Source organism: Alosa pseudoharengus, unplaced genomic scaffold, assembly GCF_046254945.1.
Source record: "Alosa pseudoharengus isolate Yale_2024_CS ecotype anadromous, Long Island Sound unplaced genomic scaffold, YU_APseudo_1.1 YU_APseudo_1.1_scf_17, whole genome shotgun sequence".
NCBI classification, from domain to species: domain Eukaryota; kingdom Metazoa; phylum Chordata; class Actinopteri; order Clupeiformes; family Clupeidae; genus Alosa; species Alosa pseudoharengus.
This window is the reverse complement of record NW_027468640.1, coordinates 17,843,835-17,870,705: the sequence shown is the minus strand read 5'-3', so window position 1 is coordinate 17,870,705 and position 26,871 is coordinate 17,843,835. Positions and strand designations below refer to the sequence as shown.

Here is a 26,871-nt window from a genome sequence, read left to right as displayed (position 1 = left end):
AGCCAGTTAGATAGCAAGCAAAGTCTACTTCCAGACAGGTGACACATTTTTAAGCTTTCCTTTCATTTCTTTTTCTGCTATTAAGAAACACAATTTTGTCTGTTAAAACCATCTCTAAATGATAAAAAGTAAAAATAATTTTGAGTTAGTATATTCGTATAATATGTCATTTGCCACCGCTGTAAAGTGCTAGAAAAACTTGAAAATTGACCTTGAAAAGTGCTTGAATTTGATCTTGGAATAGGTGTACAAACCCTGATTTAAGCAGTTGGCATACCTGGATTACAATGTAAATAAAAATCTATTTATTTCATGCACTACTTAACAATTAAATGAATCACAGAATTATGAACTACAATGCAGGCATAGGCACACAAATAAAGTACTTTTAGGCCTACACTAGCCTAATATGAAAATAACTCTTTGTTGGGTGACAGAGGGCCCTATCATGACAGTCAAAAGCGCATCGTCACTCGTCAAAAGCTTATTCAAATTTAGTAGGATGTTCAGTCCAGAGGGTTTTCGTTATCAAACGTCGAGCGCATAGCGCAACAAGGTGTTCCTAGGTTTTTTTAATCAGTCATGGGTGTGTTTGGGGCGTAACATCATTTAAACCAATGAGAATGACATCTGTCATTCCCTTTAATGGCGCAAAGCGCAATGTCAAATACATGCATCGGTATTTTGACATTCAACGGCGCATTTGAAGGAGGCTGCTTGCGAGACCGTATGGAATAGTCATTCTTAAACCATGCTTTACTAAAACCTAGCATAGCCTTCACGCATTTGCACTCCTCTATTATTTGAACTCATTGGCAAAGTGAAACTAACTTCACCATGGTGTCAGTCAACGACAAGACAGTTATATGCAGTTACTTTCACTATTGACTGACAATGGGTTACCATCGAAAACATAGGCTGGAAAAAGCAACACACCCTAATATTGCTCATATGACTGAATAAAAAAAACATTTATCCTGCAGAGGAGTTGCTTATATCTTGTGACAGTGCATCTTCTACTGTGCTCCATACGTGTCTCTTGCCTCTCCCCTAATCACTTTTAACCGTCATTACCAATTTGCAAATCATGGTGAATAACTACTCATCATGAGATATGCAGTATTTCGTAATATCTTTATTCTAATTATGTTTCCCATTGTAATCGTGCAATTTGTAATGTTTTGCATGGACATGCGCTGGTGTGTGTTCATGGATGATAGAAGGATGGTGCATTGTGCACCCGCCAATATGACTGTTGACAATGCACTCTTAAAACTAGATGTACCGCAGAGCGGTACAAAATATGACCGCCGCCCAGTAGAGATGCGCGGATGGGCTATTATTTTAACCGTAACCGCATAGCAAAACTTATCATCCATCCGCCATCCATCCTCACCAACGTTTTTTGACCAATTTTCAAAACCGCACCCGCCCGCCATCCGCTGGTTGTTTTAATGTATATGGGTGATGCGTTTGATTGGTTCAACCGCCACCCGCCCGAATTGAATTAAAATATTATATTTCTTCACGTCATCCGCCCGATCCGCGGTTTAACCGCGGAGTCCGCGGCTGTAACCGCGAACCGCGCATCTCTACCGCCCAGTCCAGCACATTTTTTCCACAAAAATAAATCACGCTGAAAGGCCTATATGATTCTAACTGTCTCACTAAATTGCATTATCCACACTCAATTCTCACTGGTATCTGCTAGACAACAAGTACCAAAACATGATTAGTTCATAGATTTCACATGTAAAATTCATTTTATACAACCCCACCCCCATCTTGCCTATTCATAATTCTGAGAAATTCTTGAATTGTGTGCATGTGTGCGTGCACACGTTTATGTTTATGTGTGTGTGTGTGTGTGTGTGCGTGCTTGTGTGTTTGTCTGCGTATGTGTGTTTGTGCATATGCATGCATGCGTACATATGTCTACTGTGTGAGTATGTGTCATACGTATGATTACTGTGAATGTATGTGTGTGCGTGTGTATCTGTTTATGCACATGTGTGCACATGGAATGGGTTAACATGACCCCTGGAGGCAAACATACGGAAAAAAATTGGTCCTCCTAAACCCTACGGTTCTCGAGATATTCACAGAAAACTGTGTCTGCCCTACCCTCCTTTCAGGGGGTCCAGCGGTGGGGGGGCTACAGATCAAAACGAAAAGCGATGGTTCCATGCTATCCATGTGGGGCTACATGCCCACCAAGTTTCGTCTACCCCGGTCTTTCAGTGTCCCGGGAATCCTTGACGGAAATTTGGACATGCGAAAAACATGCAAAACATTTGGACATGCGCGGCGGTCATAATAACATATAAACAACTCGCCATAGACTTCTGACCAGGTGTACAATAGGGATTTGTAGACTATGGCTAAGCCACTCCCTAAGTTGTTAATTGCCACACCCCTGTGCGCATTGTTTAAAAAATAAACGTGCAAAATAAGAAAATATACTTTGCGCCGGGTGGAAAACGAGTTTTGCGCCATGTGTCAGGGTTCAAAATATGGCCCAGAGTGAGTTATTTAATTCAATTCAAAGTTATTCATAAGTCAAATAAAAGAAAATAAACGGAGAGCAAGTGTGCGGACCTTCTCTGTTACCAGAGTGAGTTATTCCCAGATTTTATCCTGCAAAAAGTGCATCACACACAAATACATGAAAAATCCACAAATGTGTTTTTTTTTTATTCAAAAAGGAAAAAAATACAAAGGTTGTCAGAAAGACAAACAAGGGAAAGAAGAGAAAAATGCACCAAGACCAAACAACTACAGCACCCTCCACATTTATTGGCTCCCTTGGTTGGGTAAAAAGAGGAATAAAAAACATATTTGGGTGATTTATCTAATCTCACAATACAACAGTGGAACCTTTTTTGGGTCATTACTGTAGTTACATTTCAGTATTGCAGCTGAATACATTTTAATGGTTAAATCTTTGGTATTATTTATATTTGGGAAAAACCTACATGGTGCACCTCTAATTTTGAGAGATTTTAAGAAAATTTTTTGTTTTCTTTTATTTTTAATCATAATCATCATCATCATCATCATCATACGATTGGTAGCCAGGTGAGTCTTGGTCCGAACCAGAAAATGAACCCCTGTCATTATTGCCTTGGCCATCATCATCCCATTCAACAGCTTCCTCATTTCTTTCAGCATCCTCATCTCTATCAGCATCAGCATCCACATCTTCTTCAGCATCCTCATCTCTATCAGCATCCGTATCCGTATCCGTATCGCTGTCTGCCTCCCGGTCGTCACCAGCGAGCGCCTCACTGGCCGATGATGCATGGTGATGATGATGGTGCTGGTGATAGTAATAGCGGGTTGATGAATGCCGCCCCACCCCCAAAGCGGCTAAACGATTGACCACACAGCGTGTGCCAGGTGGCTGTGCGTGGCTGTCTACAGGTGGTATGAATCCACCATCTACTCGTGGGCACTTCAGCGCTGCACCTGGGGCTTCCACAGGGGCATCTGAAACAGGCAAAACTGCCTTACACACCGGGCACAAATTCAAATAGTGGGAAAAGTACAAAGTCTATAAACAAGCAAACTTCTAATGTATGAATAGCTATCATGTGGCATGAGGGAGCACGAAGCTGACTCATCAGTGTTTGCGGTAACTTGCGGTCTGGCCTATGGTGTTAAATTAGCCATTTGATTTATTAAATAGCTTTAGATGGAATTAAGACTTCACTTTGCTCATTCAAATTAGGGCCCTTAGTGTTACACTAAGTTTTATACAAGCAATGGCTATAGGCTACATGTCCTCTACAGTGTACAGAAAGTTTTCAGACCGTATATAGAGTTTACCATTATTTTCTATGTTTGTGTGTAAAAATGGGGGTTTGGCATGTTTTGTTAATGGAGGAACAATAGTATGGTGCCAAGTATCTAGTGTCAGCTACATTTGATCATTTGTCAAAAACACCTGTGATTTTCAGTTCAGTTGTGGACTTTCAGTTTTTGTTTTGTTTTTAATCTTGAAAACTAATTGTGGCTGTGTGCAGGAGATCAACAAGAATTGAAAATAGTGTGTGTGTGTATGTGTGTGTGAGAGAGAGTTTTACCTATTATGCGGGCATCCTTATTTCCATTACCACTGGCCTGCTGAATTTGCTCACCAGGATCAGTATAAAGATCCATTTCTGAGTCAACAGAGAAAAATAGGATTTTTTTTCCAAAATAGCTAAACGTCAACACTGCATTACAAAACAGAAAAAGAAAGAACAAGTGTTGGGTGCCAAGGGGTAGACTGATGTGGCTTATCTCACCAGTGTCATCCAGATAGTCATAGAGCAGCCTTGTAACACTCTTTGTGCTGCTGCTTTGGGATAAACCAAGGGCACTAGTGCATCTCTCTGACTGGGTAGCTCTGATTTTTGTGTCAGGGTCCTGTGTCGCTTCCTGGGCATCTGTTTGACCACAGGGATTGTCACCATCATTAGAGAAAGATTCAAGGCATATATTTTCATTAAATTGTAGTATAATACAATAAGAATTGAGTTTATTCCCCCCTATGAATCCTTGAATAGCTTGAATAGAATAAACTAGAGCCTTATAAAGCTCTATATGACTCTGGAATCAACAGGATTCTAATAACGTGTGGCCTTTTTGCACAGGCTTTTACCCTCGTTGTCAACCAGATCCTCCCCTAAGAGTTCCTTGACCAGGTCGGGGTGGCCGGTCTTCTGTAATGCCCTGAGGAAGGTGGAAAACCATCCCGTCTCATTCCGCACAACTCTTCCGAGAAGTAAACGGGCACCGCTGATATTTCCTTTATTTTCAATTTCTGTGAGAATCTACAATAACAACAAAACACAAAACACTAGCCTACAGACCACCTCTCTGCAAGGAATCATTGTGCTCACTGCTAAGACACCCAGATGAAAGTGAAACTAGCTAAAAAGGTGAACTGGGTGATTTCTGGGTGGGGATAATGGGGAGGAGGGGGTCAAAAGTATACATTAAATTCACTGGACATCAAAGTCCACACGAACCGCAATTAAACTAACTGCAGTCGGAAGAACGATTCGCATTGACGCACCAAAAGGCACGCGCGTGCTAGGACAGACCCAAAGCAGCAATAATGGAAATAATAATAATAAAAAAGTGGCTTATGTAAGGCTACTTACATTTACACGATCTTCTTCCGTTAAAATATCAAGAGAGTAGCAGCTGACGCAAACATCTCGCGTCTTCATCCTCCTCACCAGGCTCAATCGGAGGAGATTTAGCAATTTCATTTTCGGCCTCCGCAGAAGGGCTAGGGGGGCTGTTTATGATATAGCTGGCGGCATGCTTACACCCCACTGCTTCAAGTGCATCTATGAATTCCATGAACCAACCCAGTGGGCGAACCCCTTTCGTGATGGTCTCCAAGAGCTGGTCAACGGCACACAAGTTCCCTTTGGTGGTCATCTTGGCTCTGATCAATTCTTTTTCGTCATCTTTAAGAAAATGCAAATGATCCATAAGGGGTTCAACAATAATCAGCTTCCTCAAACGGTTCCTAAAGCACTCAATAAGCCCAAATACTTCTTGATTATCCATCCTCTTTATCTCTTGAATTGACTGGAAGGAGTAGATCTGATGATCTTTATACATGGTTGTTGTCTAAGGGCAAACATGTCAGGACTTCCCCCACATTTCTTCTCTTTTCATTTTCATTTCTGTATCGTTTTATTAACCGTTGAATAGCCTACTGCGCCAAACAATAAACATCCAGATGTGCTGGCGAGATTGGAAAGTACCTTGTAGTCCAGTCATTTTAAGCCAAAATAGGGGTCAAGGTTGAACAAATTGCAACACAGGCAAACTTAACTGATTTTGAATCCTCAATTTGTCCTGAGTAAGGGAAAAAAGCCCCAAAGAATCCCGATAGGGGAAAGTTTAGAAAAAGACCCAAATATACCCTATTCATGCGCCCATTCAGTATTTTTCTCACGTGAATAGGGGAAAAAAATTAACCTTCACATATCACCATGAAAATTACTGAGTTGATTACTTACATCAAGACAAACAAAAAATGTATTATAAGTTTTTTGAAATTGTTTGTTAACATGGGCAAACAGGGCATAATGTAATTACGTATAGTTAATTTGTATAAATACCACAACGGAGCTAATAGTCCAGGCAAAGGTCTGACCCAAAACTAATTGCAACAGAATTTATTTTCACATTTTTATATTTCAATTGGTGATCTTTACACCATAGTAAAAGACCATGAAAATCCAGTTGGTGGAAATATGTTAAAATGAGGGTTGTTTTATGCATTATTCTTCAGCAAATACTGACAAAACTGTAATTAGAATGTTGTAGAATACACATTCTAAAGAATATCTGACCCCATCTAACTATACATGGAATTTTAGAATCTTGCATTGTTGAGGAACATTCTTTTATTTTCAAAGAGTGAATTTCTTTGGCTTATTTCAGACTGGTTTGTTGCAAAATTGGTGTCTATTTTTACATTGTGGCCCTTTGAATCAATAGAAATGGTTGTTGAATCTTGTGCATCAAGTGTGTTTTTGCATGTAAGTGTTCCACAATGTGTAATCTGTACAAACACATAGTTAAGCATTATTCAGCCTAGGAAATTGGTTTTGGTGTTTACGTAATCTGATTTAGAGGTCGTTGAAACATACAGTATATCACATTAAAGTATCAGTCCATCATTTTTCAAGTCTTATAGTTATTGACCCCTTGCCCAGGGGTTGACTGATATACTGTCTGTCCAATCAGAGGGGCCTGTATGATGCCCCTTTACTTTGCACAATTTTTGTCTAAAACAATAATCGGACAGCACAGTATGTTTATGAATGCAGGAAAATTGTGAAGGCAAAGTTGAAGATGGACATGATCATGTCCTAATTCGACAGAAGGGTGCAGATGGGATAACTGCAGTTAGCCTCCAAGTGACTCTATTGTTGTGACATCTGGCAAAAATGCTATACTAATAAATATAGTTTAAAATTAATAATTAACAATGCATGCCTATGCATGGGTCATGGTTTTACCAAAGTCATAGAACAGTCAAAACTATACATATTCTAAATGTATATGCACTGTATATGAAATATAGCATCAATCAACTTATGTCCCATCTTCCTCCATACCATGCATAACACATACTCCTCTATTCTGTATAGGCAAATCAAGTGAACAGCTGATACATTTTGGCCTGCACTATTAAGGGAAACAAATTAAACACCCTAAACTATATATTTTCTGAAAGCATATACCCTCCAGAGGAGATATAACACCATTTAAGACATTTCCCATCTTCCTCCATGCCATGCACAATACATTGCCCTCTATTCTGTAAAGGCGAATCTAGTGTTAAGTGGATACATTTTGGCCTATACTGTCCAGGGAAAACAAATTAAACACCATAAACTATATATTTTCTGAAAGCATATACCCTCCGGAGGAGATATAACACCATTTAAGACATTTCCCATCTTCCTCTATGCCATGCACAATACATTGCCCTCTATTCTGTAAAGGCGAATCTAGTGTAAAGTGGATACATTTTTGCCTATACTGTCCAGGGAAAACAAATTAAACACCATAAACTATATATTTTCTATAAGAATATACCCTCTAGATGAGATATAATACCAGTTAAGACATGTATTATCTTCCTCCATGCCTTGGACAATTTGTTTGTCAAATGTTGCAATTTGTTTTGGGTCGCTTAGCTATACATAATTACATTATGCCCTGTTTGCCCATGTTAACAAACAATTTCAAAAATCTTATAATACATTTTTTGTTTGTCTTGATGTAAGTAATCAACTCAGTAATTTTCATGGTGATATGTGAAGGTTAATTTTTTTCCCCTATTTCCGTGAGAAAAATTCTGTATAGGCGCATGAATAGGGTATATTTAGGTCTTTTTCTAAACTTCCCCCTATTGGGATTCGTCGGGGCTTTTTTTCCCTTACTCAGAACATATTGAGGATACAAAATCAGTTAAGTTTGCTTGTGTTGCAATTTGTTCAACCCTTTCTCCTAAAATGACTGGACTATTGGTCTCTAATCATCTTTTTCTTTTCAGGGCAGAGAAGCGCCAGTGACAACTTGCGTGCCAGAGCTAATGGCGCGCAGCCGCGCACTGCTGAAAACAATAAACTGAACTTTAACTTAGTTGTGAAAATTAGAGTTGGGTCAGTATTTCCTGATATTTTGTATGAAGAAAAGCTGTAACCTCACAGCCAGGGATGTAGTGGTAAAATAAGAGGTGGGTAAACTATGAATTCCGTGATCACGGTAAGGTGGACTATGCCATGCGGTAGGCCTATCGGAAAAAGGCATTCAGAACACAAAACTTAGTTTAGCGAAAAATACATTTAGTAGTCAGCTTCACCTACGACATGTAGGCCTACATGGTGCTTGTACTTGGTAAACTTCTACCGCTGCACCATCAAGAGCATCCTCATCAACTGTCAGATTGGTATGGCAACTGCTCTGCCTCCATCCGGAAAGCACTGCAGAGGGTAGTAAAAACTGCATCACCGGTTCCTCACTCCCTCACATCGAGGCCATCCAGGGTAAGCGATGCCCGTGTAAGGCGTGCAGCATCATCAAAGACCTTTCTCACCCCAACCACATGCTGTTGTTCACCCCACTCGCCTCTGGGAGGCGTTAGGTCTCTCCGCACCCGAACCAGCAGGTTCAGAGGAAGCTTCTTCCCTGCCACTGTCACCCTACTGAACTCTGCATCCCGGTGACAACCAACCAAAAAATGACCGGCCATTAGAAATTAATGGGTGAGAAAATGGTCAGTGTATAACATACCTATTGATCAGGTGGACTGTATGTGTTTCTGTGTTTCAAAACTGGTACTATCATAAGTTGATAGTGATACAAAGGTCTATCCCAACATTAGATGATACTATATGTGTTACTATGGATTTATAACAAGTTATAATGCAGTGGTCATTTAACACAAAACTATAAACAGGAAACGAACACAACACAAGGGTTAAGGTGTCCATGACCATGGCAACCTTGACAGGGACAAACATTTTGCAGACATATTTATATTTAATTTATATTACTGTTAAACAGTCTCTGTAAACCAACTGTATACTAACTGTCCACACCGTACTATATTTGATGTCCTGTGTATGCACCATCCATCTATACTTTGTATATCACATTGCACTTTTCTGCCTTTTACATTTCTGGTTAGACGCAAACTGCATTTTACATTACATTACATTACATTTGGCTGATGCATTTTTAACCAAAGCGACTAACAACATGGTAAACAGTTTAAGTTTTAAAGCAATTCTCTCTCTCAAGTACAGTAAGAATAAGTGCATCAGTGAGTGCTGTTTTAAAGCAGTTGAGTGTCAGTTCAAGACAGGTGGTAAGTGCTAGGATCAGCAAGACTAGTTGTAAGTAGTGCTACAAGAGATGTTCTCTGAAGAGCTGGGTCTTCATGAAATGGAGAGGGATGTCCCTGCCCTCGAGGAACTGGCAGTGCGTTCCACCAACGAGGAATAACAGATGAGAAAAGTTTAGATTGGCCTGAGCGTACCGGAGGCAGAGCTAGACATTGTTCGCCTGAGGAGCGCAACAGTCTGGAGGTAGCATATGTCTGTATGAGGGCATTCAAGTAGGTGGGAGCAGAACCGGAGACTACTTTGTTGCCAAGCGTTAGAGCCTTGAATTTGATGCGGGCCGCCATAGGTAGCCAGTGTAGCTGGATGAGCAGCGGGGTAACGTGCCCTTTTGGGTTGGTTGTAGACCAGGCGTGCTGCCACGTTCTGGATCATCTGAAGGGGTTTCACTGTGCAGGCTGGGAGACCTGTCAGGAGGGCGTTGCAGTAGTCAAATCGTGAGATGACTATTGCCTAAACCAGGAGTTGGGTAGCATCTTCAAGTAAGTCCTGATTTTCCGTATGTTGTAGATTATGAAACGGCACGACCGGGCGACCGAGGCAACATGATCCGAGAAGGTTAGTTGGTTGTCAAGAACAACTCCTTGCAGCCCTGGTAGGTGAAACAGATGGAGTCAAATTTGATGTTGATGTCATGGTGTATGGTAGGTTTAGCTGGGTGGACCAGCAGTTCAGTTTTTGAGAGGTTTAGCTGGAGGTGGTGTGTCTTCATCCATGTAGCTATGAGAGGCAATCGAGATCCGTGCCGAGACCAAGGGGTCATCAGGTGGAAAGGACAGACAGAGCTGTCTGTCGTCTGCATAGCAGTGGTATGAGAAGCCATGCGAACGGATAATCTGTCCCAAGGAGGTGGTGTAGATAGCTACATCACTGAGCCCTGGGCTGAGATAGTGAGGTGCAGATAGCTGTCCAAGCCATGATACGTAAAACGAGCGTCCTGTGAGGTAGGATTCAAACCAGGAGAGAGCAGAGCCGGAGATTCCAAAGTTAGAGAGTATAGAGAGAAGGACGCGGTGATTAACCGTGTCAAAGGCAGCCGATAAGTCAAGCAGAATGAGTACTGATGACAAAGCGGTCGCCCTGGCTTCCTTTAAGGCTTCAGACAGCAGAGACGTTTCGGTAGAGTGGCCGCTTTTAAACCCTGACTGATTTGGATCCAGAAGGTTGTTCTGTGAAAGGAAATCAGAGACCTGTTTGGAGACTGCTCATTCAATGCCTTTTGGATAGTAAAGGCAGTCTTTGTACTTGCAAAATGACAATTAAGTTGAATTTAATCTAATATAAATGTATTAATATTGGATTACTGGGGGTTATTTAAATAAGAAATTCTTCCTTTTATGCACTACTTCATTTCTGAAATACAATTTGGATTAGGCACGTAAAAACATACTACTACATAAATAAATGAAAAATCCACAACTTTGTTCCTTTAAATTGTATTTATTTTTTTCTTAAAAAATCAAACAGAAAAAAAGTTCTCCTTTTAATTAAACATATGAGTCTAACACTCCAGAATGAACAGACACAAAAAGATGGGGAAAAGTGTGTTTATATTGAATGTGAGCGTGTGTGTGTGTGTGTGTGTGTTTCTGATCCGCATGTATGTGAGTGTGTTTAATATCCTCGCCCCAATTCCTCTCCCCCATTACAAAAAGAAACAATAACAAACCTGATCAACACATAGTGGACCCCCTCTCTCCCCACTCCACATCCACAATGCTCCACTCTCAACCACTAGCAGGGCAAGAGGGCGCCAGGCGGGAGTGCTGCAGACAGGACGCTTACTACACCTCATAAAATTGTTGGCAGAAAAAAAAAAAAACACATGAAAAAATAAAGAAGAGAAATAATTCTAGTCCTACTGGTTTAGAAAAAAAGAGCCACCTGGGACAAAGTTCTTGATAAAACCCTGTTTGATACACTCATGCACACACACACACACACACACACACACACACTCTCTTACTTACACACACACACCTGAGAGATGATCTGAAGGAATGAAGAGAGAGGAGACAAGAGATGACCAGAATCTTGGACCAGCAGCAGTTACAAAAATCAGTATTGAGTAATGCAACTGTCTGCCACAGGGGGGCGCCCATAGCTATGTACACAATGTGTCTCAGTGTGCCTGTACAGGGAGGGGGCTGAAATTTGGCAGTGTGTTTTCGTGTGTGTGTGTGTGTGTGTGTGTGTGTGTGTGTGTGTGTGTGTGTGTGTGTGTGTGTGTGTGTGTGTGTGTGTGTGTGTGTGTGTGTGTGTGTGTGTGTGTGAGAGAGAGAGAAAGATCTAGTGCCGTCGTTTCTTGCTAGGTGGCCTAGGTGGAGGAGCTGACGATCGACCCTTCCTCTTGCCTCTGTTGGCGGTTTCCTCGTCCTCATAGACACTCTCTTTGTCCGCTGAGACAGAACGAGAAAGGGAAAAACAAAGTTAAAATAATAATAATAATAATAATAATAATAATAATACTTTAAGCAGAAAAATACATGCACCAGGGAAACAAAGGGGATCAATATAGAACTATAAGTTATGTATGCAAGGGGTATCGACTAGAGGACCAAGAAATACATAAATAAAATCTAGAATGGGAGTGAAAGCGCAAGCAACAGCAGTATGGACAGAGTGAGTGGTAGTGACCTTTCCTGGCCTCTTCCTCCAGCTCGTCCCAGTCCTTGCCACTCTCCTCCTCGCTGCCCAGAGACGCGCTGTAGTCTGAGACACACACACACACAAATTCAAATTGAGTAACCATTTATTCTTACATTTATTTATTAAGATGATGCTTTTTATCTAACACTACTTACAAATGAGGGCACTCAAGCCATGTTGGAAAAGTATGTTGGAAGTATAACAATAAATACTACCTGACAAACACCACTATTAAATTACATGTATGCTTCCTTGCAGACACACACCACTATTAAATTACATGTATGCTTCCTTGCAGACACTATTTATATTGTAAGTCACTTTAGACAATAAACATATCATAAAAAAAAACATTTACAAACACAATACCATTAAAGTAGAGTATATACACACAATCCCAGGGTTGTTTTTCAGCCAATGTATTTTCAGCGCTACCTTAGAGCTAGGCAGCTGGAAAAGAAAAGAAAGCACGACTTGAGGGTGTGGGTGTATTTGTGATTTGATTTTTACCTGAGTCCTCGGTCTCGGAGGAGTAATCTTCATCACTGTCCTCTTCCTCTTCCTCCTCTTCGTCAGCGGAGGGGTTGAAGGTCTCATCCTCCATCTCGGACTCAGAGTCGTCCTCCGCTCCACTACCCTAAAAGATCATACACAAATGTAGAATTTCCTATTTTCAGGACAAGTCATTTTTGGTCAATATTAATCATAGTAATCAACGTACAAACAAATCAAATCACAAACACGAATACATTGATTTTCTTTGAGCATCTTTCCCACAGGGACAAAGTAAAGACACAGACACACACACACACACACACACACACACACACACACACCTCGCTTTCAGGCTCCAGGAAAGACCAGCCACCCTGTTCAAAGAAGCCCTCCGGGTCGTCCACAATGGTCTTCATGATCTTCGTCCAGTTGAGAGACTGCACCCCCTCTGTGTATTTAATGTCACAAGAGCTGGGGGGGGGGAGAGACACCGACCAGTCAGATGAAGGATAAATGGGAAAAAATTGAGACAATCTTTAAAAAAAGACCCACTTAACTGTTTTGTTTCATACAAAATCAAAATATAACAACTTGAAAAGTAGACCCGCCCTTCAAATCTAGGCGAAAGAAAGAAAGAAAGAAAGAAAGAAAGAAAGCTTTGAGATAGAAAGAAGAAAGCTTTGAGGTAGAAAGAAGAAAGCTTTGAGATAGAAAGAAGAAAGCTTTGAGATAGAAAGAAGAAAGCTTTGAGATAGAAAGAAGAAAGCTTTGAGATAGAAAGAAGAAAGCTTTGAGATAGTCTTACTTGAGCCACTCCTTAATGGGGTCCAGCGAGTTGACTGGGACGGCGTTGATCATGGTGACCTTCTTGGTGTAGTCCTTGTACACGATGACCACGTCAAAGTTCTTCAAGTGGAACTGCACGCGCTCAAAGTGCACAAGCTCCACCTCATCCAGAGTGACCACAAATGGAGGCTGGGAGCGATAACGTTAGAATCAGCGATGCACTAATGAGGAGCAATATTAAAGAGGGACGGAAACCACAATCACTATACTCCAGCCTACCCCTGCACACACACGAACACACACACGAACACACACACACACACGAACACGATAGAGCTAGAGAAAGAGAGACTAACCCACTCAGTAGTGTTGCAGAGGGAACTCGATGTGGGTTGCAGGAGACAAGTGCTTCTGTAGGGGGCACCTTGGAACCTGCACAAATACAACACAAAAAACACATTAACGGTATGCTTAGGAATGGTTTTAACAGTATGCTAAGGTATGGTTTTGAAGCTTTGCTTCTTTGAAATGCAAGCTTAAAGTGTGTGTGTGTGTGTGTGTGTGTGTGTGTGTGTGTGTGTGTGTGTGTGTGTGTGTGTACACACTTGTTAAGGCTGGCCCATTTAGGCCTAAAACGCCTGGAAAAAATGCCTGTAAAACCTAAGGGTGATTTCAGAAAACCCCCTAAAACCTGAAGTTTTTCTGGAAATTCAGCAATTGTGTCAACGCCTACTTAATGATTGATTTCTCAGCCTCTGTAGCAGATAGGAACAACATTTAAAAAGTATTTGAGAGCTTATACCTGTGGCTTTGCTAAGAAATTGGGTTTATTTAGTTACACATTCACAAAAATAAAACGGGTAATGTGTCAGTGCAGGAACAGCACTATTTTATCAGAAACCAGTGAATTTTCTACAGCTTGTCATTCTGGTTGACATCTACTGCCTGGTTATATGTATTATTGGTATGTTCAGAAATTACTGATAGGCCTACACAAGCTGAAATAGTTTCAAAAAGTGTAACTGTGTTTATTATATTACAAGAACATAGGCAAATTGGGGCCACCACCACCTTGACACTTATCAGTAATAATGAATACCGTGTGATTATTCACAGTAGTGGTGATCCTAGTCTCTGCTCAACCCTCCATACACACACAAAATGATGGCTTGTCATGTTTCTATTTCATATTTTGAATTCATAAACTTTATATATTTTGTTAGTATTTTATGATCTGCATAAAAAACTGAAAAAATATTCAGTCATTTGAATACATATTGATTTTTAAACTATTGCACTTGTCTTTAATGACATTACAGTGGTGATATGTAGGTCTAATTGAGTGCCTGTCACTTTGAGAAAAAACGTGAAAGTAATTAGCTTTCATTCTCAATTCCATAGCCTAGGTAGGTTACCGTGGCATTGTGTGTTGTCCCATTGACTTTTTCCTTGGTCATGTTTAACGGGCTATGTGCTTATATCTTAACTTACCCTACCATAACTTGGAGTTCGCTATTTCTGTTATTTTGATCCAATGAGTGAGACCTAGAAAGTGCTCAAAATAAAACGTTACGGTATTCTCTTGATAACGTTGGTGAAATGGATTTAATGTGAACGTGCACATAAAAAGACGCAGAGTGGCTACATAATACAGCGCACGTTTTGCAGTGATGTTCCGCCTTTTAAAAGCAGGTGTAGCCTAATCCGAATCGGGGTTAAATCCATCAATTAGACAAACAGAATCAGTAGGGTACAAGTTTTGTAGCCTACCAGGGCTATGTCAAAAGCAGGCAACATTAGGGAGGGGAGAGCGCGTTCAAAGTCATCAGCAATAATGTCATCGAAGCCAAGAATCTCCTCAAAATCATACCTTCCGAAATCTCCTCGTTATCAAAGTCCTCCATGCTTGCTCGAAGAAATTTCAAAACAATGTCACGAGGAACATGACGACACTCCCTCGTGTCTATTCTGATGCATTTCATTGGCCCAGAGGCCGATAATTGGTGCAAAAAAAACCTTATACGCGGAAATCGACATATACGCTTTCCCGGCCTAAATGGGTTAAATCTACATTTCTGTAGGTAGGGCCTCAGCATCTGGGTGTGTATATTGGAGCTATTATGTGTGCTAATGCATTTGTTGTACTTTGTTGGGCTGTTTGAGAATGTTAGCGCGTGTGTGTGAGTGTGAGTGTGTGTGTGTGTGTGTGTGTGTGAGAGAGAGACACACTCACCCGAGGTCTCGGAAGGGCACCTCAAACTCAAGCTCCTCCTTGGTGAGCGCCTCGACCTTCTCGATGAAGTTCTTGAAGGCGGACTTGAGCTTGTGGCGCATCTCGCGCTCCAGCTGCTCGGCGTACAGGTCGTCGCGGTCGTGCATGTGCTGGTGCTTGCCCAGGTCCGTGGTGATCTCGCCCACCTCCGTGTAGAACTGCACGTCCGTGTGGCGCTTCTTGCCAAACATGATGGCGTTCTGGACGGAGGGGGGAGTGGGAGTGGGAGTGGGAGCAAAGGGGAGGAGGCAGACAGTGGGGGTTTGGGGTGGGGGGGAAGAATGGTAGAGAAATGGAGAAGAAAATCAGGCAAGTGCACAAAATCATGCCTGCGCATTTGTACACCAACACGATAAATGATACAAAACTTGCTTGTCAGACATGTAGTAGTAGTAACACTTTATTTGTCCCAGAAGGGCAATTATTTTGCAGAGGTAGCATGCAAGGTTACACACACACACATAAAAATGTCTGGGTGGATACAATGTTTCAAAGATTGCTTTCCAAGTATATCAAAATCTCTCTCTCACACACACACACACACACACACACACACACACCTTTAGGTGGAAGTGCAACACAATGATCATCTCTCCGTCACAGGGCTGGAAGACTGCGTGCTTGATGTTGTTGTACAGGATGTCCACTTTGTCCCCACGTACCGATGTAAAACGGAATCCTAGGAGAAAGAGTCAAGTGCACCACACAGTTGGTCAGATAAGCACTGCCTAGTCTACTACACCCCCCCCCCTCCCAACACACACACACTTTGGTTCTACTCACAGCCAACACCATCCACCCACAGACTCAATGTCAGTGTGGGCCTTGAGTGAGCCCTGCACACTCTTCTGGGCAATGTTGACAACAATCGGAACGGAACCCCACACACACACACTCCCGCCCTCAGATGAGAATGACGACCCGCCAACACCATCCACCAACTCACCATTGGTGTGGGCCTCCAGCGAGCCCTGCATCCTTTTCTGGGCGATGTTGGGCCGGATGTAGAGGTCCTTGAGCTTGGGGTTGCTGCGGTTGAGGTTGATGACCAGCGAGTCCTGTTTGACGATGCCCTCTTTCTCCTTCTCCTCGGCCTCGCGCGTCTTGTAGCGCTTCTGCACCTCCTTGATGATGCGGAAGGCGTTCTGCAAGTTGGTGGAGGGCACCGACGGGTCGCCGGGGGTCTTCAGGTTGGACGCGCGGTACGTGCTGGAGGACAGGGATTGGACACGGTGAGAGATGGACATATGGGGATGGCCAATGAGAAGGCTCAACTTGCCACATGCAAGCAAAGAAGTGTGAATGGCAGATTTAGAGATCTTCTTTAATTAAGATATTTCAGTGTTTGTTTCGCTATAGAAAAAAAAAAGAGCTTCTTCATATTTTCACCAGACTCACAGTGGATGAGAAATGAAGAGGTGGGGAAAAGAGCAGAAGAAAAGAGAAGTGTGTTGGAGAAGAAGTGCAGTGGAGGAGGGCATGAGGAGAGAAGAGGAGGATGAGAGCTGGAGAAAACAGAAATGAAGGAGAACAGGAGAATAGCAACAGAAAGAAAGAGGGAATGAGGGAAGAGAAAGAAAGAAAGAGAACAGGAGAATAGCAACAGAAAGAAAGAGGGAATGAGGGAAGAGAAAGAAAGAAAGAGAACAAGAGAATAGCAACAGAAAGAAAGAGGGAATGAGGGAAGAGAAAGAAAGAAAGAGAACAGGAGAATAGCAACAGAAAGAAAGAGGGAATGAGGGAAGAGAAAGAAAGAAAGAAAGAAAGGAGAAAGAAGAGGGCGAGCGAGACAAGATAGAGAAACAAAAATAAAGAGATGGAGGGAAGAAGAGGGAGAGGAGGATGGAGAAAGAGAAAGAAAGAAAGAAAGAAAGAAAGAAAGAAAGAAAGATGAAAAAGGTGAGCAGGCTCACATCTCTTTGACGAAGGTGGCGTCTGGGTTGGGGAAGATGTTGCCCTCCTGTCGTCCGAGAGAGCTGCCTGGCACGTAGAAGTTTATTCTCAGGTACGTGTAGTCGCCCTCCACGGACATACTGATGTTCTACACGCAAGAGAGAGAGAGGGTAGGAGAGAAAATGAGACAGTTGTGCACATCTATGAATCATTTGAACATGCCTATATCTGAGTTTAAGTGTGTGTGTGTGTGTGTGTGTGTGTGTGTGTGTGGGGGGGGGGTCTAGTTTTAGCTTCAGATGGGATGGGGGGACAATAATGTCTGTAGATTTGTATAACTTTGTATCTGTACTGTATACTGTAAATACTTTGCATTTTATTGCACCGTCTACATGCCCAGGGACTACGGGAGGAAACTAGCAGTTTGCTACAACCTGGGACAAGACATCTAATAATGTTTTTTTGTGCACTGTTCCTGTTATATGTAAATAAATTACAATGTGTACGTGTGGAGGCCTACCTTGATGGTGGCGATGTGAAAGGGCGTGGCGATGCCAAAAACAGGCATGACCACCGTCTCGTACTTCTTGTCGATGAAGATCTTCATGTCCCTGATGTCTTTCTCCCGCGGCATCTGAGACGTGTTCTTGTACGACACGTTCGACTTTCGGGCCCTGGGTGGGTGAACAGACACTCATTTCAACTGTATTCATATTGATTGATACATTTTGAAGCACAATTAACTCTCCTTCCAAAACTTTCTACATACATTCTTACAGTCACATAGGCAACAATGGTGACAACTAGCTTCCCACAGTCTACCAGTATCTCCATCCATTCCCTTTTTCATCCACTCATCCCCCTTCATCTACTCATCCCCCTTCATCCACTCATCCCCCTTCATCCACTCATCCCCCTTCATCCACTCATCCCCCTTCATCCACTCATCCCCTTTCATTCATCCACCCATCCATCCCTCCTTCATGACTTACTTCTGAATCTGCTGCTCTCCCTTCTGCTCGGTGAGACGGCGCTTGGCCTCCTCGTTGACCTGTTCGGCCAGCTCCCGCTGGTGAGCCCGCCTCTTCTCCTCTGCAGTCATCTCATTCTGACCAATCAGACGAGCAGTCAACACGTACCCCAATTTCATCATTCTCCACACCACATGCACATGCCCTAACCCATAGCCCTCCCCAGTCCAGCATGCAGACTGTACACCAGTGGTGGAGAAAATGACAGTTCCCTCAAACTATTTTCAAAATGGTAGTGTTACTAGAGTTACATTGCCCCAAAAGTTGCCACATAACACATAAATGTACAACTTTCACTAATAAATTGAATAGATAACATTTAACAGTTAACATTAACTTTAAAGGTGAGTCCTTGAACTTAGCTAAGGATATAAGATGTGCTATTTGATATTTGCACTGATCAGCCAATACACCATCCCATTCCTTTTAAGGGAACAGGACAACAACATAGTTGATTGGTTGAAATCGCCCATTCCAAGTTCTCTTGTTTGTATTCCATTTCTACAGCCAAGAATGTGTACGATCTATGGCTGCATCTATCAATTGTTTTCATGATGATGAATCTCCATTTTCTCAATTACTTAATTAGTCACAACAATCACAAAACGGTGAGAGGAAAAAAAAAAAAAGCCAATCAAATGTCTCCCAAAACCCAATATTGTAAACCAAACAGATTTCACATGTGGACAAAGCAAGGTATTTGAGGAGTCATTAAGAGGTGAGTAAAGACACAAATATTAAAAGTTTAACAAGCTGCAATCAGAATTGACAAAACCGATGGTTGGCTATTAAAAGGTGCAATCAGTGATTGCGCAGAAAGTCACATTTATTCATGTTTATATTTACTCTGCTTAAATTTACTAGCAGACACTTCTTTCCAAAAGAATGTACTTTAACCAAAGAATAGTCAAAATACACCAGGGAGATAGCTCACCTGTCCCTTCAGTATTCCTATAGAAACTCAACAAAAGGCTAAGGTTTTGTTTTTGTTTGGGGGACAGGCTACCCCCATTTTAATTCCAGTTTTCGGATCCTGGGCTGCCTACATCACAGACCGGATCTTTTTTTCTCACTGAATGGGCAGCTAGCGGGTTGTGAGGAGATCTCTTTAATGTGACAAATGTTAAGGTCTTGAAATAGTGTACAAATCGCTGACTGCACCTTTAATTCAACAGTTGTCAAATAATTGACTAGTTGATTAATTGCTGCAGCCGATAGTATTAACACTTAGCTTTAGCACAACAACCACCTGACTGTCAGCAAAGCGAAGTTCTCGAAACCTCTTGGAGGACCCCACCTTTAAATCTCTATCAAACCACTGAGTGTACGTGGGCGCGGCACGGCACAACATGCATGCACATGCAAACCCACGCACTCTCGCAGTCACCCTAACTTACACGTACCCTGGTCCTGTCGGGAAGCAGGCTGGCACGAGCGCCCTTGCCCAGAAGTTCTTCGGCGTCGTCTACGTCTTCCTCTTCGTCCTCCTCATCGTCAGCCTAGAACATTTCAGAGGAGAGTACAACATTACACACTGGCGAAAGAGTACGGGGGGGGGGGGGCATGAAAGAATTAAAGAAAGACACAGGCAGAGACATTGAGAGACCGGCAGAGACAAATGAAACAATTTAGACATAACAATCATTTAGTAATAATTTTATTAGTAATAATAATAAAATAAATGACTAAAGCTGGGGATATACTTGCTTTTTGACCAAGCATTCACGCACGTTTGCGCACACAACTGTCTGCGTTGTGGTGCCCATGTTCCACGAGGGCACTACACGTCGTACTGGAGGATTCTGCTAGAGGGCAGACCTCAGAATTCAGACACAGAGTCGCAAATAAACCTGGCCCAGCGTGCTCATGTACTGGTAGGTACTGCACTTATACTACTGGCCCTCGCTTCATGTAAATATTGCATCTCGTGGATGTGTTGCGTTCATTTTTGCATATGGATTTAACAGACGCAGGCTACAAGTGGCCGCCCTGATGCGTTTGTGTTGTTCAAAACAAGCGTATCGCCAGCCTAACAATTTGGTGGCTGGGAAGGGGAATAGTGCGATACGTGGGCCTTACCTTGAGGAAGATTCCGATGTTCTTTATCTTCTTCTTCACTGGAGTAAGAACAGTAGCAGCATCCTCCTGAGCAACAAACACAAGCCATGCACATGCACACAAATGCACAAACCAATTATTTCTGAACTTAACCTACAATGTGCTAAATAAAATTAGCGCATAAACCACAAAACTGAAGAAAAACTATGCATATGTACGTACGTACGTACGTACATACATATGCATGCATGCATATGTAAAAGTATCTATATTGGATGCATGTGTGGCTTTTCACCTCGTTGATCTGAACACTGTCTCCAACAAAAAGGGCATATTTCTTCTGCTCCTCCTTCTTGCCCTCCTTATTGATGAGATCAGCAAAGCCCAGGCTCACACTGAGAACCATACCTACACACACATACACACACAGAGTTGTTAAAAGGGTGATTCGAACCGAACGCGCACTTTGGAAGAATTATTGGAAACGCACAAATAAATATTTTGCAATCATGCATTAAGACGTAATAAATTAAAACCTTGTGTTGTGACAGCATGGCTCTACAAGAAAACCAGTTGCATGACAAAAATCAAAAATGTATAAGAGAAAATGGGCTCCTGCATTAGAATGGGGTGTGTTGCCCTTGTTACCTTTCTTCAGCTTGAACTGGTTCTTTGCATTGAGGACCAGAGAGCCTTCTCTAAACTCAATTCCCATGGCAAACCTGCAACAGATGACAGAATACCACTGAAGGCTTGCTTACGTGTGTGAATTTGGAGAACACACACACACCAGAAGGACGAGGTAAAGGAAGTGTGTGTATGTGTTAAAGAGTGCCATTTGAGCACACCTGCAAGAGTCAGAAATGGTGTACAGGAAGTGCGTGTGGGTGAGTGCATGTGATAGAAACTCATTAATTTGACTTTTCAAAACGAAACTTTGTGCTCTTTTTCTATGCCTCTATGTATGTGTCTTCTATCTTCTATGTAATTGTGCAATAGAAATTCTATAATGCAAGAAAGAAAAGGGTTTACTGTGTACTCTACTCACCCCAGGTTTTTGGTGAGCTTGCTCACTAGGTCTGGCTTCTCTTTCTTGACAAACTCCATCACTGTATTGTAGACGTCACACAGCTTCACTCCTGTAAGGGACAAGAACAGACTTATACCATTAACCCCCTTCGCTCACCCCCTCACACTCACTTACTCCCAATGCAACAGTTATAAAGGTATATTTCATTTTATACTGCACATCATGTACTCACTTATGCACAAGTAAACAACACGCACACACACACACCTAACTCTCCCAGTCCTCACCATGTTTGAGCTCTTTGAGCAGGTTCTCCTCCACTTGCAGCAGGAAGTTGTAGTTCTCCTGCATCTCCTGTGTGGGGTCCACCATGAGCGTGCGCACCAGGTTGGAGCAGTACGACTTGTAACGGATGCCCATGGCACAGGTGATGGCCCCAAAATGCATGTGGTTCTTGTCGCTAAGGGGAGAAACACACACACACACACACACACACACACACACACACACACACACACACACACTTAAAGACCTGACTCAGAGCCACTCAGACCTGAGGCCCAAACAGGCTCTGTACATGATGTTTACTATTCCACATATACTCTTACAAATAACATTACACCACTTCACATTGTAGCTTTTAATACAGTTAAAAAGCACAAATAGCTCTTTTCAAATGTTACAGTCTAAGGCCCACGCCTGAATTCAGGCACGGTGCCTGAGGACTTTAAGCCTCGAGATAAAGATAGAGAGGGTGAAAGGGATACAGATGGACAGACGAGTATTGAAAAGACAAGCTGTGACCAATGCACTCACAGAAAGACCTTACCTAACTACGCTGAACTTGAGACTGTAGTTGCCTCCGCTCTGGATGATGGGCGGGTAGCACATCTCTACAGTGGAGGGGTCCACACCGCCAAGGTACTTCTTATCTTCGATTGCCTTCTCCACAGACTCCGCCAGCTTGCTGTGACGCACTTTCTAATGGGCCAGACCGGATTTGACAAGACAAGAAAGAGCCATGAGGTCATACCGAGTAATACATCTATACACAATACTGTATATAGCAGGTGGAGTTGTCATCCAAAAATGTGTAGTTGTAGGCATGGATGTATATACATAACCAACAAATAAAACCCATTTTCTTATGTTTGGTGTATATGCACAGGCGCGCACACACACACACACACACACACACACACATCCTTACATCATCTGCATCCACAATCTCCATGACGCGCTCCTTAAAGAACTTGGAGAAGACATCACTAGTGATGGCAGCTGCCTTCTTCATCAGAGCCAACTCGCCATCCTCCTTCACTGCCATGGTGTACGCCACTACAGTACTGATGTCAACCTAACACACACAAAACATGTTTATGCTGTAGTTTGTGTAATCTGTGTAGATATGCATTATGTACATTTCCGAAATACAATGTAAGGAAATGTATAACTATATGACATACATGTACATAAGCATACCGACATGTCAGAGCTCAACACTGCCACAAACACAACAATCTTGTTTGCATAAAAAAAGCAGGAACACATGTATCTGCATACAAACTTACTGACAATACAGTTGCAATTAAAGGCTTGTTTTCTGTCGGTCAGGTGTCTTCTTCTGCCACCTCCATTTCTAGTTCCCACACTGCACCTCCCCACACACACACACCACACACCACACACCACACACACACTTTTCTTGCCCACTGTCTCCATCTCCGTTCTCACCTTTTCCAGTCCCTCGGCTGTGATGGTGTCGTTCCAACTCTTCATGTACTCGCCAGGGAATTTGTCCTTGCTGAAGACACCCACGGTCTTGCCCTCCTTACTGCCACGAATGGCCTCAATCATTTTGTCAAAGTTGGCCTTGTTGCTCTCATTCTGAGGGGAGGGATCAGCAGTCAGAATAGGACCAATACAACCATTCCATATCATATTGCAACATATGAATCTTGACTTCTGGCCACACTGACCCAGCAAAACTGACAAATAAGACTGATACCTTCTCTCTGACCAGCAGTGTGATTGGAGGAAGTCCATTGGCATTCTCATTACCCTTGGTGACCTGGACCTGTTTCAGGAATTCGAGTTTCTTTTTGCTGGCCAAAAAGATAATCTTTGTCTCACAGAAAACCATGATGGTGTCTGTTAGCTCGTAACCAAAGAGCCATGTCTGAAAAAGGAAAAAAACAGATCACCACATTTTGAAATGTCTAAAGTAATTTCAAAAGCATTAACAAAGTTTGAAACAAGAACTTTTGCATGTTTTATTACACTAAATGACTCAAGTGATTACCCACCACACAATAGCAAAGGGATGTGTGTCAACTTACTTGTAAAGCAGTCGATTTGGCATAGACGATCTCCTCGTCAACCCCAACAGAGACGACGATGGCATCAACCTTTCCAAAATCATCATCTCCTTTCTGAAAAAGAGAGAAAACAAAATGTATCTCCCAAAACTCAGCTGACAACTTGAAAGTGCTACAAAAGCATGAGCGTCCATTGATAGAATGTGAAAGTGTATCATGCATACCCACTCTAGAATAGTCTCAATGTATCGACATAGTTTCTGTATAATTGTGTAACGTCAATGTAGTGACTAACTTAACTTACAATAATGAAGCAAATGTTTCTGCAGTGGTGGCTGTAACAGGTGACCAAACCTGGCCATCAAAGTAGCCAACATGGCTAACTAGCCGTGTATAGCTAGCGATACAAGTTCAGTACCGCAACACAAAAGTCACACGTCTTTTTAATCTCAGACAATACATATTAGCCACCGATTTGCAAAACAAATCACTACCACAGCTCTAAATGTAGTTGTCTCTAAAAAGAGACAGCATTTGGACACATGGAGACTGCATTAAAATAACTTTTTATATGCTAATGTTAATAGCCATTACGGAGAACCGCGCAGATGTGTCCCCATCATGCTGGCTAACGAAAGCCATGCTATGCGTGTTTAGACCAGATAACTTGCTAATATGCTTGCTAGTAAGGCCTTCTAATATACACCTAGTTGACGTTATACATGTTCAGTGTTTTGTGTTATTAGAAATTCTGAAGCAATATCAGCCAGAAAACAAGTAAAATTAGCTGCGACCACCCAGTGTGTTCGCTATGTGCGTAGCTAGCAATCACAAATCAAGTGGACAATAACGTAGCTAGCACCAACGTTGGAAGAGCAGTGCAATGCAAAACAGCCAGCGAAGTTAGCTAGCTAAGGTTAGGTTATATGACTTCACTTGGATGATTTTAGCATCCCAACTAGCAAGATGTGGTGCATTTATTGTGCAGTTTTATGAACGTAAAACAACAATATGCCCTCAACACATCCACGGAATAACGTTATTTCTCTTAAGATAATACGCCAATTGTGCATGTGTAGTGCTTAAATTTGCTATCCAACACCAAAGTATTGACGAAGGCCTGTAACGTTATCGTTCCTAATTCTAGCCACCAATCTAGCCGCACCACTCGCTCTCCTGCACCGACAACAATTACTATGCGCACGTCAAAGCCAGCATCACCCAGGAAGATTTAATGTAGTTTGTTTCGAAGAGCCTACACAGAACCAATTTCTTGTCAATACTGAACGTATTTTTTACCTTCCAGTTGCCATATAAGCGCTTGATTCGACGATAGTATGCTTCCTTGTCCAAGTTTACCGCCATATCGACACTTCTGTTCTCCCAAACTCCAGCTCCCGGCTTCTGATGAGGCCGGATGAGTGTTCACACACGCACTTTCCACACCTCGATGCTAGCTACGTTTGCTAGCTGCCACCAGTACTTTCTGTATTTCCTTGAGTTCTCTTGGCTATGTCAAAGACTGATCTTGAAGACACTCGTAAAATGTAGATTATATCCGTCTTCCGGATGCAAGTTAATTAAAATGAGTAAGCATATGCAACCACTTAAAATTACCCAATATAAATACAAATATTATAAAATATTATTTTCCAAAACTGACCACATGTGTTATGGAAAATAAACGGCTAAATAAGCTGCTGTTTGTTTTCCACGCCACCACGCGTATACGTCCCTGTTACAATTAATCCCCCTTTCACTGTTTCCCCCTCCCTCTTCCATCCCTCCCCTTATCTGCAGCAGAACACAGAGCGTCATTTTTTGCTCATGCTCTCTCTAACTATACATGTAAGCAAACGCGCATTTTTATTTATTTCACTGGGATTTTAAATCCCTAATTTTTACATTTTGTTTCCATGCAAATAAACGGCATTATACAGATTTGGAACTGACATAATTCATGTTCACTATTTGTAGTAATGGCTAGAAGGCTACACATCGTAAATTACAATGTTTCAATAACAAAAAAATGCTATTTCTTCTCATCTGTCTTTTGTGGGGGATGCAGTTAGCCCCGCCCTCTCATCTCAGGGGCAACATGCGCTAATTTCCCGCCCTCACATGTTTTCCCGCCATGTCTTCTGCTACTGGCTGCGGTTGGCCGGAGTCGAAAATAATGAAACATGCGGCTGCGGTTGGCAAGTCAAAAATAATGAAACATTTAGATTTTCAAGGCAGATGGATAGACCAGACCCAGGAACAAGATAGGACAAATATTAAATCACACTACATAATCCCCATGTCTTTTTTCCTTAAAGAAGATTGCTGAATATTCTTAGGGCCACAGAATTCAAATTGTCAGATGTGCAAAGTTGAGAAGTAGCAACATGGGCCCTTGACAACTTGACTTGCGCCAGGCGACAGAGTACTGAATTTGGGCCTGATAGTTCAATTTCTAAGCAGGGTACAGAGATAGACGCCAGGCGGCGCTCGTACACTACTACCATACGGCTCTGGCTACCTTTAAAGGCTTTACCAGAGAATGTCTAATAATGGGAGAACCGCCACTCTCGGGAAACTTCCGGTTTCTGAACTGGTTGCAGTTCCTGTTCTGGTTCCACATGAGGGCGCTCATGAATAAGTGCAGAATGAATGGAGGTCTATGGAGCTGTACCCCTCAAATCCACTTTTCTCGGGATATAATTTTTTGTCCAGAAATTTGAATGTTGCATGCAAAAGAGGGGGCAGAAAAAATACACACCGCTGAGTATTATATTTTTTGAGTCACTTATTTGTTCTAAAAAGCCTTTCAAATGCGTCAATGACGTCATTCATTAGCAGAAAGCTAGTGTGTTGTGGGCAACAATGACCCAAGCTGTAAGAAATCGAAAGGACGTAAGTACTTGTTCAT

General features: G+C 42.2%; 2 protein-coding genes across 3 annotated transcripts; both read right to left on the bottom strand.

Moving 5' to 3' along the window:
* Nucleotides 1-2,632: 2,632 nt before the first annotated feature.
* On the bottom strand, nt 2,633-5,261 carry LOC143127822 (uncharacterized). The gene is made up of 6 exons (XM_076289539.1): nt 5,151-5,261; nt 4,646-4,817; nt 4,290-4,430; nt 4,086-4,163; nt 3,124-3,489; nt 2,633-2,637 (listed from the first exon to the last, which is right to left on the bottom strand). The coding sequence occupies exons 1-6, from the start codon at nt 5,259-5,261 to the stop codon at nt 2,633-2,635; spliced, it is 873 nt and encodes a 290-aa protein (XP_076145654.1).
* A 6,370-nt stretch (nt 5,262-11,631) lies between these two features.
* supt16h (SPT16 homolog, facilitates chromatin remodeling subunit) lies at nt 11,632-25,696 on the bottom strand. 2 transcript variants are annotated; one of them, XM_076288749.1, is made up of 24 exons: nt 25,260-25,696; nt 23,982-24,074; nt 23,651-23,821; nt 23,377-23,529; nt 22,853-22,999; nt 22,472-22,623; nt 21,930-22,102; nt 21,661-21,751; nt 21,261-21,334; nt 20,908-21,020; nt 20,634-20,699; nt 19,958-20,053; nt 18,516-18,631; nt 18,044-18,197; nt 17,544-17,671; nt 16,577-16,839; nt 16,191-16,309; nt 15,592-15,830; nt 13,715-13,790; nt 13,378-13,547; nt 12,914-13,043; nt 12,588-12,714; nt 12,066-12,140; nt 11,632-11,827 (listed from the first exon to the last, which is right to left on the bottom strand). In XM_076288749.1, exons 1-24 carry the CDS (start codon nt 25,323-25,325, stop codon nt 11,718-11,720), a joined length of 3,102 nt encoding a protein of 1,033 aa, XP_076144864.1. In that variant the 5' UTR covers nt 25,326-25,696; the 3' UTR covers nt 11,632-11,717. The 2 variants fall into 2 exon arrangements, 1 of the variants encoding a protein (XP_076144864.1); XR_012987569.1 differs by having other exon boundaries at nt 11,767-11,827; nt 12,447-12,714.
* Nucleotides 25,697-26,871: the final 1,175 nt, after the last annotated feature.